Raw genomic sequence first — 12,831 nt, 5'->3', positions numbered from 1 at the left:
TCTTTTTTCCAACTTTGATGTCTGCAGAACGGTAAGAATTTATAGAACACCGAAAGCTCCGGCAAGCATTCAACAAGTTGTTGGCCTGGGGCGCCAAAACAGCGTTCGCCGGGGCACAAAGAAGCCTCTTGGTGCTCTCTTATTGGTCCTTCGCGGATGCTGTGCCCGAGAGGCAGGGGGCTGCCTGCGGCTGCGCGACTCTTCAGTAGTCCACCGGCCGTTGTATAGAACGTGTACTTTCCGACAGCGAAACGAAAACTCGCGGACGTAATACTACAAGTGAATATATTTTTTTCGGGAAAAAAAGTTGAGGGAGGATTTAGCTCGATGTGGGCTGTTTACGGTGATTATGTGCAGTGTCATGTGGCGATTATTGTGTAGGAGCATGACCCATGGATATTTATTACAGTTCTTTCTGCTGCTACTCAACCTGCTACAGGTAATTAGTTTTCTTAAATTTGGACCGCGGGGAAGTACCAATTTATTGGCAAAAGGGCAATTGGCGGGTAGTTCCCACGCCAACCCGCCGGTTTTATTACGACATATTAGTTATTATTAGTCTCATAATGATAATAATACCAATTAAATTCCACATACCCATTAACTGCATTATCCATATAATAAATTGTCTGAGATGAATTAATTTACTTTTACAAAATTTATAAAATAAAGTTTTCACCTTTGTATGTATAGGTATGTACAACCTATGTACCATATGAAATTTAAAGAATACCATAATCCATTGGGCTCTGTATTATATCGGGTGTGTTAAAAAAGTCGGACAGGCTTAAAGGTGTAAAAAATACATCATCAAAGAGAAAAAAATAAACCGAATGTTTAGTTATTGGTCATTCTTAAATGTACAATACCTGCTTGAAGTCCATGAAAAAACCTGGCAATAAATAATAAATTCTTAAAAGGACAGCGAAAATAATTTCATTTACAATTTATAAAATTGCTCTAAATAAACATTATAAAATTTTCCCGCTCAACCATGAGAAATCTAATCAAATTAATTAAATACATATTTTTTTATGAATAAGAAAATCGGGCTTTATGCATCCAACATTTAAATTATTTTGCCATGTTACCAAAGAGACAAAAAATAGTACTTCTACATTGTATTTGTGAATTTGTCAAAATTTGACAATTTCTTGCAAATTAAAAAAAACTAATACCTTTGCAATAATGAGTTTGTGTGCTAGTGAATAAGTACAACATTCGTTTAGCACTAAGAGAACAACAATACAATAGATCAATTATTATTAGGTATTTATCAAAATTTTATTTTTTTTCAAAGTTCTTAGGTCACTATTATAGTAACACTTATCAAACGTAAAAAGGTGTTTTTGAACTGTTTTGCCGTTTTTCTTTATTACTTTAAGAGTTTTACACTCATTTTTATAAAATCGTTTTCTGAGTGTGACCACCTCCCATGTCGCGCCTGTCCAGCCTTTTTGTCACACCCGATGTATTGCTTCAGTAATTAACTTTTCTTCAAGATTTTATTTTTGAATGTGTTTGTAATTAGATAAAATCAACTCTTCAATTTACGGGTTGTGGATCATCATAAACTTTTGTCAATATAAATTTTGTGCTGAGGTGTATTTATATTATATATTTTTTTGAAATCCCAATATACGTACATAAATAAAGATTTGTTTTTATAAACTTATTCTTTTTTTGTACAATACATACATATTTTCATTTAAAATTACTAGTGTAGTGTTAGTAAAACCTGAAGTTGGTTGGTATCCTAAAATATTTTTTTTCTGTAGCATTAATAGTTCTGGTAAGAATTTTGAGGAAGATGAGAGATCAAAATATACACATATATGTAAATTAAAATAAATCCGAATTAGATTACCTGAAATATGTACATATTTCTTTTATAAATTTATTTCTCAGAGGAGCTTTTGCCGTTTAGAAACATTTAGAACATGGTTTTACCACATTCTGAAAATTTAAACATAATAAATTATTTCATGACGTTTTTAATTATTTACGTAAATTAGGACACTCCTGACAGTTTTCAAGAACAGAAAAAGTGAAAATATTATTTTTAGTTACACAATCTGAATATTTTTCTCAGTAGTTTTGTTAAGTGTTATATTTTTAAGGATACGAAACCCGTAATCGCTATCTTGAAAGTGATTTACTCGTAATTATAGTGAAATATGTACGTGTAGTTTTGAAGAAAATAAATTAAGGCACTTGAATTTCTTGAAAAATATTTATTGAAGGGTAAAAAAGGTCTGTTATTGCAATAAAAAGTAATCAAAATACTTGTTGAGATTAATTTGTTACATTTTTGTGAACTTTTCCATATTTTTTTTTAAGGTTTGAACAAAATAGTGTTTTTAGTTTGTCCCAGTATTTTATTTAACAACGATTGGCATTTCAGTAAAAAATAAAAAACCTGGGTTGATTTTAGACCTCCCGTCAACAGCCCCGCGCGACAATAAACAAATGACATTCGTCAAAGCCATCTTAGATCTTCAACCGAGATTAATGTGTTTTTGTATACGTTGTGATGGTTCTATAGTAGTTTTTAAAGTTGTTTATCTTTGCCTTCCATCTTTAGTCACTCGAAGTGGTAGTCGAGACAGGTTTTCGGAAACTATTTCTTTTTAATAAGGTCTAGAAAAAGCTTATCTTTACACAGAAATTTGTGATATTATAAGGACATTGCGTAAATTTTTATGACTCTCCTGAAAACGGTGAGATGAATGAATATTTACTTTTGCGGATTCTTTTATCGGCTCGGTTGTTGATATGGTGGCGTCTCCTAAACCCAAACATAGACCCAGGAGTTTATTTGTGCGGTTAATTAATAGTACTTTGCCCGAGGTGAATAATCTAATTAATTAGTCAATTAACTTCGATTTGGTTTTTCAATAAACACGTAAATTCTGAATTTGCTATTCGCAGAAATCAATTAGTCAAGGAATTGACCTACATTAACCCGCTCTCTAGCTATCGAGGAAGAATTCTAAAAATAGGATTTAGTAGGAAATGAATTAACCTAATTGCAGGTAATGAATGTGTACAATAACCCGTTAAAGCGCGAACGTGAAATCTTCATTTAATTTACAAAATTGCTTATTAATGAGCGGTGGCTAATTAAGTCGCTCATTCTTATCCAGAAGTAGCTTTACAGAAGAGTGCCCCCTTATCTTTATTGTTTATGTAACAAACGCCATCCTTTTACTTTCCTTTCGGTGTTGGTCTGATACACGGGAATTTTATGGCTTCCTCTTATGTATATTTTTTAAAGAGCTTCTTGCAGAAGAACGTCAACTCGCTCGTTCTTTCGAATAGAACCTAATTCGAGTGGTGGGAACATCACGACTAATTTTGTAAATATTTTATGTTTGAGACACGGAAAAGAATGATCCAGATTAACTCTAAAAAGGTTAATCTGAACGTTAAACTTTTGAATTAAAAATGTTAGATTCGTTCAAGGTCGAGATGAAATGGGTGACGGAGAATGTTAGGAGAATACTAATTAATAAAGTTCATGTCGATTTTGGAAACAAATAGGAACTCGTGTATTCAGTTTTACATTTATTTCGTGCGGGGACTAAATAATTGTGTTTTTTTATTACCAAGACATGATTGGGTTTATAAAAGTGTGTTTGAACGACGACCAAATTTAGACGATTATTTTTGAAGCCAAGAATAGAGGAATGCTTGTGGTTTTATTTTTGAATTATTTGCGAGAATTTCAGGAATGGGGTTACTAGTGAAATTCTCCAATATTAGAAAACAAATCATCTCCAAAGATGAAGTTGTCTATTTTTATATTTTTTATATAATTTGCAAAATCATATTATTTTCTAGGTATTTTGTTTGAATATTTTTTTTTATAATCATACCAACAAGGAAAACGGGATATAATCCAGAAGACGTGCTCAGAAATGTCTACCTTGTTGAAAAGATATTTTTCTAGTTATAAACAGAAGTTTCTTAAGACAATTACGATTATTTTCGTTGGATTATTTTGTAAATAATGTAGCACTGTCATATAACTAACTGGTTAATAGATTATCAAAGCGTTGAACTTATATATGTCGTTTTGCCACCTTAAATTTACTACTAAGATCTATGATAAATTGATAACAGAATTATTTAACTTAAAACAGGTCTATCAATGATTGCACAAAAGGGGGTTGTGGTCAGGAACTAAATTTTTGACTTCAGGGCTGTGTTTGGATTAAAGTTAGGAGGTAAACATACTAAAAATTTGCAGTCCACCGAATTGAGCGGGGCGAAGGGCGACCCCAAGAGGGTGCATTTTATGGTTTCTCGTTTGTATCTCGAAAACGGTGAGTATTACGAAAAAAATGATTTTGTAGATAATTTTAGATTTTTTGTATCTTAAATAGTTTTCGATTTACCTATGAGCTAATAAATGTCATACCTACTCTTTAAAAAAAAACAATTTTTTTGTGTCACATCAAGGTGACTAAATCTGAAATTAACAGCAAAAATGATTGTGTGTGTTGGTTGCAAATTGTACTGTGTGGCCCCTGTAGCTTGTAGAAAACACTCTTTTCTTGCCTTCCTGCACCTCCTTTCAAGAAAGTGAGGTTAGGTTTCACGTCTTTCATGACTTGCGAATTATTTTCATAAATATTCAGTTTCAAAAAGTTTTTTATACCCGAACGTATCTTCAGGGTCAATTTATGTTGTATTTGTTAGTACTAATACACTAAAACACTTATTCCTGTTTCTATTAAGGTTTTATTTCACAATCACGAACAACCAAACGTTAGGTACAAATTCTCCGTCACAATATTCACAATAAAGAGTACATAGCATGGTGCATAGGGAATACACAACATTTTTCAATTAATCTAAAGTGTAAAGTGATTGGCTTTTCACTTTATTATAATGGGCGACCTTAAACGGACCAATCACGTCATTGCATTAACTTTTTGAATGAATTTGGAAATCTAAAGAGATTGGTTTTTCACATTATTATAATGACCGACCTTAAATGGCACAATCACAATGGTTACAACTTATACAACTTTACATTAATTCATCTATTTGTTTCATTAATAGATTTTTTAGTCTCTTTCAAATATAAAAACGCAAGAAGACTACTTTGTAGAAAATTTTATAACCTTTAGGTAATTTTGTACGTAATCATTTGTTTCCTTGCGAAAAACCATAAAATAGCACCTTCTTGGTGCTGCATTTTACTTACCACGGACGATTAGTAGGTAACTTACAAATATCTACAGACCTAAGTAAAAAATTGTGTTCTCGACCATGCATTTTGCAACTTTTCCGTTCACTGGACTAAGTTTAAAAATTAATTAAACATTTTAAAATGGGTTCTGGACTTTATGTACACATACTATAGTTATGAAAAATACTTGTAAACACTTTTGTCTTTACTTACAAATACATACAAATATATTAGAAATACGAATATATTAATTTTCCATGTAGTACGACAACGTTTCTAATTCTTTTATCTGCGCAAATTACAAACTTGCACAAAAATTGTTAGATTTATTTGATACATTTTCTTTTAAGTGGGAATTGACACAAGTTGCTGGTGTATTAGTTATCATTGTCATATTTCCACAAATATATAAAATTGAATAAACAGCCAACATGTTTTATAACGGAAATGAATAGGTACAGGTTGAATATCGAACATGGAATTTATGTATCCATATATTTTTAATAACATCGAGATTGAAGGAAACTTTGAATAAATTTGAATGATTAACTCTGAAATTGAAACACGTTTTGTTTGGCTCCAGTTGGGCACGTTCTCGTACCCATATGTGAATTTATGCTCTTGCACGAGCAGTCGTTATCGCCCCATCCTCTTAGTGGTCGATATCGTTGCTTCGAAATTAAGTTGCAAATTTATTAGTGCGGATACCAGTTCAATTTTGTTGTTTTCAAGCAATTTACGACATCTTATCACGCTTCGTTTCTCCCACACTATCTATTTATTGGCGGTAATTACCTCGATAAAATGAAACTTAATTAATATTCCACACGTTCAATCCCGTAAATGTATTTGTGTTGATTTTGTATTATTTTTCTTCTTTGTTGGAAGATCTATACAAATATGGGTTATATTTACTGAGATGATATTTATCGAGTTGTACGTGAGCCAAGTCGTTTGAAACTGATTGATTTGCACCGTTTTGTCACTAAATAAAAATTTTTATTAACTCTACGAGACGTGCTCTTCCTTGAGACGAAACTATTTTTTTAATATGTATAATTTGGTGAGAAACTGCAGTCTCCTACTTATTATTTATGGCGTTATCACTGTGTACACATCTTAAACAACAATTTTTCGACGAACATTCTTTTATCCTAGCCTCAACCTATCAAGTAAATATTTATTCGAGACAAATTTCGTGTTACGATATATGACAATTTCTCACGCATTCTTCGCATATTTATCATAATAAATAATAACAAGACACAAACGGTGAATAAATCGCGTTTAATTTACATTTATATGATTATCTAGCGCAATTATGCATAAATTCTTTGAATTATCCTTTTATTCTAAGGTTGCTTAGGTTCAAACTCTTGTCACTGTTGAGTCTAATTAAATCGAGTAAAGCTTTTAATTATGCGTAATCTAATTTAATTAACGTAATTAACATACAATCAAGGAAAACATGGAGGATCATTTTAAATAGACCATTGTTTGCTTTTCGGGACACAGGCACGGTTTATCGTAAATTTTGTTTTAACATGAATTCGTTTAAAGCTTCATCTACAATGGTCACGTTTCGTATAACTTACATGAGTTTATTTCATGATTGTGACAGTATGGGACTTCCGGTTTTTGATAAGCAAAGGTGAGAAACCAGCTAGTTGTATGCGAAATTGATGAATTTGTCCTCAACTTAATGAGAATGATTTGTACCTTCCGGAAACACTAACGAGAAGGAAACTGAAGAACATTACTGGAAATCTACGATTTACGACGACAATAGTTCATCGCCTTTTATGACGACTATTTCCAAATAGTTTACATAATTAAATAGACATTTGCAACGTCCAATTAATTCTAGTTCTTAATTGGCTTAATTTACTAGTGTGTCTATCTAAAGCAATTGATTTGAATGCCAACCCGAAAATTCTTAATTTACTGTCGAATGAGACAAATTAAGTTAAATTGTGCTCGTGCCAATTATCCTCGATGCCATATTAAGCTCCGATGGTGCCGGTTTGTGTCGTGTGCTTGTCGAGTTACCATTTCAGGAGTAGGCCGATAAGTCGGAAATCGACAACTCAATTTTGGCAGGTGATGCGAACGAAAATTCATGTTCACTCATGCTTGGCGATATTATTTTTTCGGCTGCGAGTCGAGAATTCGCAATAATCATAACTGGGATCCCTGCTGCTATAGTTTAGTCGTAAATCTAACGCCCACTGCGAGATTGGGAAAGATACGACCAGACTTGGGCTGCGATGCTTGAAATTAGTGAGACAGAATGTGGTTTTCGAAAATTCGGCTTCATCTCTTTTTCGAGACTAAATGCCTCATCGACATCTCTTGGAAACATAATTCTATATAAACTAATCAGTTTAAATAATCTATTAATAAATTCAATCAATTGGCTTGCTTGGTATAATACTGGAACTGTTTTTTACCTTTACATTGTCTGCCGTCCTGTTTCTTTGTTTGCTTCATCCATTCATAATAAATAATGGCACAAGAGAGAATATTATTGTATTAACTACATAATGAATAAATTTCATTCAGTAATCTTTTTCTTAAAGAATTGTATTCTTGCATTCATTATTGTATTGATTATAGGCACTTATTTATTTTTTTATTATTTGTCTATTATTTATTAATACCTAATCCAGATACCATAAGTCAACTGACTATAAGCTTCTAACTAATTTACGAATATTGTTACTTTAAGAGATTTTTTTCATCGCCTTCGATTCCATTGGTTAACAAAATTTACATTTTTGAAGATAATAATTCTTTACTTAATTCAATTACATACTAATAAATACATAATCTAGAAAAACTAGTCATATTTATTTCATGGTTAACAAAAATGATTCAAACAAGTGTTCGAAACAACAATTAATATTAAATAAAAAAACTTTGATGTAAAAAAGTATGAATTTTTCAAATACTAACAGGAAGATATTTTGTTGGGAGGGAGTACTCTTCATCTTCGTTGTTTATGGTAATAAAAAAACTACACTTTATTTAAAATTAGGAACACCATTTTATGTTTTATGTTAGTGATGGTGAACTGTTGTGTTACAATAATTATTTATAATTTATAGCAAGTGTATAAGGTAGTTGCTGTCATACGAGTAACTTTAATATTTCTACAAAAAAAAACATCTGTTGGTTACAAATGCTTAATATAAATTATTATTTTTATTGAATGATCCAATTCATTGTCATGGTCAAATTATTTTTGTATTATACCATACAAAAAGTAAGCTTCAAAAAGTGATTAATCTTGCCAAGGAAATAATTAAAAATAAATAAATAATGATTCCAATGATTGTGCTAATTTAGATTTGCTAATTGCTGACCTGTGTTAACTGGTAGAAGAAAAATTGCTGATCAATCTACTTCAATATTACATTTCATCATGAATTGCCGTTTGCCACAAAAAAGTAATCGTTTAGCTTTTAACTTTTGTACTTTTTATAGGTAAACTTTTTGTGACAAACGCTTTGAACTACTTGCCAACGCAACGGTATTATCAAAATCCATATAACATAGACGAAGGAAAAACTGTTTTCTAAATTCTTCGTAATTTTATTGTATTTTATTCTAGACCAAAGTTTTTATATTAAAAAAAATACCATAAATGTTTTATAGTTAATTAATTCATTTTATATTGCTAGTATAAAATTACGAAATGGTTTGTGGTTAATACGCTGGCGCTGGTGCAAACTTTCTTAATGTTTTTCGGCGACGAACCAGTATTTTTGTAAAATTTTTAAGTGGACCTTTGTGAAAAAATATACATATCTACTCTAACATATTCAAAAAAATGGAGCTCTTGGTCATTTTTGGCCGCTAAAGTAAAATACAAGTTTTGTCTTTTTGCTTACCAATGCTTTTAGCATCCAAAAACTTTTTTTTTATTTCATTTAAAGTGGACAATAAAATTACTCGCATTAGTATCAAAGTGCTAATTTTAGTTTTTATTTTAAATATGGTTTAAATCTCAAAACATCATAGTAGAGTGAAATAATTAATAATTAATAATTTTAAAAATTGAGTACGAGTATTTCTTCTGAGGACCGTTACTGGACTGCGGACCAAAGGGTCTGGAAAACGCTGTGCTAGTGCACAGTTGATAATAATTTTCGATTTTTGGAAAGAGGGAAGCGTGTAATGTGGTTATCTTGACCAGTTGTCTCGGTGTTACATTATAATTCTTAGTTGCAATATCCATATATTGACATGTAACACACATAAATATGCTTAACCGAGTATGTTAATGGACGAGCATTTACAATGTGCAATTCAACTTTGTTTATTGAGCCATGAGAAAATTAAATAATTTTCTAAGATTAAAAATGGTGACGCTAAGAACACTTCCACGTATTCGGAGAAAACAAGAAGAGCAATTTTCTAGGAGAGTCGCTTAAAAACTTAATAACTTAACAATGTCTAAACATCGTTTAAGTTTTTAGTTTCTTTTAATAAAACGATTTCAAAGCATTATGTTGAGACGGTTTTTGGTTGTTTTTTTCCTCCACACCGTCTCGCTTGACGGATCCAGCCAGCGATTTCATACAGACTTTTAACAAACCCGACCGAAGCTTCATGCACGCAATCTTCATCCAGCTGTGTTTGTACACTCAATAATAAACGGCCAACAAACTGGATTTTGAATAAATACTGAGACCGATATGACCTTCATAGGTGCCATGAGTGACCGCAACCAAGAATTGAAGAGTTTTAGATCTTGTTTAGATTGTGGAACGTTAAATGAAGCGATCGATTTCGTCTCAGATTCAATTTCTTTCAGGTTTAACTTATTGATTGGTGTCAGTTTACCTTGCACTTCCACACACAAAAAAATCCGCTCAGGTGTGCCAACATCACCGGAAACTAAACTGAGGTTTTCCGGTTCTGTAGGGCATCGTTTTCTATACTTCCACCAACAAAAGCCAATTTTTAATAAGTGATGGTAGGATAAAACTCGAAATTTCTTATTACATCAGAACAATGCAAGCAAGGCGAAGAACAATCCATTGATGCGCAACAGACTCGACACGAAGAATGTCCATCCTGATTCAGTGCGAATGAAACAATGGGTACCGAGTAGATCCGACATGGTGATAAGAAGACGATCTACTCGTTTGCCATACTCGATTAGAGTACCCAGGATATGCATAGAAAGTGGCGACTGGCATTAGGAATTGGTGTTTGCTCTTCTTCGGTTGTTGACGTGCTGGAACGGGGAGGATCATCGTCTCGGGCCTGTTCTCAGGCATCGGTAAAGTCGTTGGGCATAATCAGTGTATTATTAAATCTCATGTCGATATAATTGGCTGGAATAAAATGAGTGGGCAATAAAACGGTTTTGAACCGTGGTTTTCAACCGAACTCTATAGCTAATGGTAAGGCAGTTCGCGTTTCTGTTATTAATGGTTACAACTCGCATACAAACCCCACTTATTATAGGTAGTCGCTTATTATTGTTATTGTTGGATTGTTGGATAAAGTAGTCTTGTGAAGTTATTAGTTGCGCAAGGAAATGACTCGATGTCATCATTCTTTGTTTCGACGTTTGTCATTACACACGTTTCGTATGCAAAACAGAAAATCAAAAATTATTATTCTAATTCTATCACGAAGGGTGAGAAACTAAAACAAAAATCTTTTAAATACTGATGAAGTCGAGTTTTTTTTCTAAAAATATTCTTAAAATCTCAATACTGCATTTTAAAACCATCATTCTATAATTTTGTATGCGTTCGTGTGTTTTTACTCTTCTCTAAAATACATAATTATGTAAATGCTATAAGTTATTAAAAACTTACTAAAACAGATTTTGCGTTTAGTTGTTTTTAAACCAGAAATGGAAATAATACCTGCTAATAAGAAATTATGTAAATATTATATTTATATTTTGTAGCTACGAGTAAATATGTATGTATTACGTTCATAAAAATTGCAGATGATTTTAAATTCAGAGAAAGTTTGAAGTTGTGGTTGATTTTCTTATTTAAATTTTAAATTGCATTTAAAAATTCTATTTAAATTTGCAAAACACTCACGCAAAGGGTTGGGTTGCTTAAATTCAAAACAGTGTAGTTAAAATTTATGAATCTTGAGTGAAGATATTGAAGAAAAGTCATATTTGGAGTGTTAACAAATTTTAAGAAGAATGCCATTGCCAATTTCGTGTTTAATTAAAAACGAAGATCCATTAATCTTATACATGATATAATTTGACACTCTGGGTTTCTATATGTTTTTCTGAAGCTATAAGGATCGTTGATATACTTGTCAGTAAATTGAAAAAAAAAAAAAACAATTAAGAATGCGAAAGGTTGTGAGTAGTTTCAGTGAGAACTTAATTTCACAGACTTCTTTAAAAGCAGTACCATGAGTTGCAAACAAAAATTTTTATTTTTTGTATTGGTTGAATGGTTTTACAGGAAATAGATTTTCTTAATTTTTAGCTTTTTTTTCTTAAAAAATTTGTGGCTATTGTGATTTTTTATTTTATTTTTTTAATTTTTGTTGCTGAATATTGAATTTATCAGATAATATCTGATACTACTATACATGTCAAACTACTTGGCTTTCCTATTTATTTTCATTTTTATTTTTATTTTGTATTTTTTTTTTCAACGGAAATTACTGAAATAGCGTGTGCAGTTTTTCGTTTCAATCGTTAAAAAAGCATCATTTACTGTTAAAAATTTGAAATAGCTCATTAATTTTAGAGCAGCTATCAAGCAGGACAAAAAGTGTCACAAGCCATTTCCATTGCTCCAACCATAACCATGTCTTGCTTTTTTTTCCAAGTCCATCTTACACTATTGTGTGGTCTTGAATTCTAAAGGTGTGGTCACACTTGGCAAAACGGCGCTCCGCTAGACGCCACAATCTTCGGACCATTGAACGTTTTAAGTAGTTGACAACTTCGTCTGAATTGATTTCAATTTTACGGCTATTACAGGTTATTGTTTTCCACGCTTTAATACCCACTGATTAATTCACTTTGTTAAAAGTGCAAAAAAAGCAACGAAATATAGCAAATTAGCCGCGCTTCGACACCGAGTTCGTCGACATTTTCTGTTGCAAATTTTTTTCTCTTTGACTGTTGATTTTTTGTTGTTTCTGTTACAGTGTGCGCATGGCTCCGGCTTCTTTGAACTGCAAGTCCTGGAGATGGCGAATCCAAGGGGCGAACTTTCGACGGGAGAGTGTTGTGGGGGTGGTGCGCGGTCTCCGATCATGGGACGTTGCTCGACACCTTGTAACACTTTCTTCCGATTGTGTTTGAAGGAGTATCAGAGCAATGTGACCAGCACCGGCTCGTGCTCCTTCGGGAACACCTCTAGTGTGGTACTGGGACGTGATTCCTTCACGCTTGCCGATCCCGAAAGGGGAAAACTCGTCTTGCCATTTACCTTCAGATGGACGGTAAGTCGTTGACTTTTTGTACTTTTATTCAAAGTGACAAATAGGAATAACATTGTGTTGAACGGTATTCAAAGAGGAGGAGAACGAATCGGAGTGGAATTCTCCCGGTTATTTGGTAAACCACCATGATAATTAGATAAAAGTTTCGCTTTCAAGAGTAATTCGCGTAAAAATATTTG

General features: G+C 32.4%; 1 protein-coding gene across 1 annotated transcript in view; it reads left to right on the top strand.

Annotated features, from left to right (window-relative positions):
* The first annotated feature begins 219 nt into the window (after positions 1 to 219).
* LOC123012193 (protein jagged-1b) overlaps positions 220 to 12,831 on the top strand; it is an 85,935-nt gene continuing 73,323 nt past the window's right edge. Inside the window, exons 1-2 of the mRNA XM_044410049.1 lie at positions 220 to 439; positions 12,356 to 12,652. Of these exons, the coding sequence (XP_044265984.1) occupies positions 350 to 439; positions 12,356 to 12,652 (387 nt within the window). The 5' untranslated portion in view covers positions 220 to 349. The remainder of the gene's footprint in view (positions 440 to 12,355; positions 12,653 to 12,831) is intronic.

This window comes from Tribolium madens, unplaced genomic scaffold (genome assembly GCF_015345945.1).
Source record: "Tribolium madens isolate multiple individuals breed KSU strain unplaced genomic scaffold, Tmad_KSU_1.1 Scaffold_91;HRSCAF=231;Tcas5.2_LG7, whole genome shotgun sequence".
In the NCBI taxonomy this organism is placed as follows: Eukaryota; Metazoa; Arthropoda; class Insecta; order Coleoptera; family Tenebrionidae; genus Tribolium; species Tribolium madens.
Note: the sequence above shows the minus strand (reverse complement) of the source record. Positions and strands in the feature narration are given on the sequence as shown.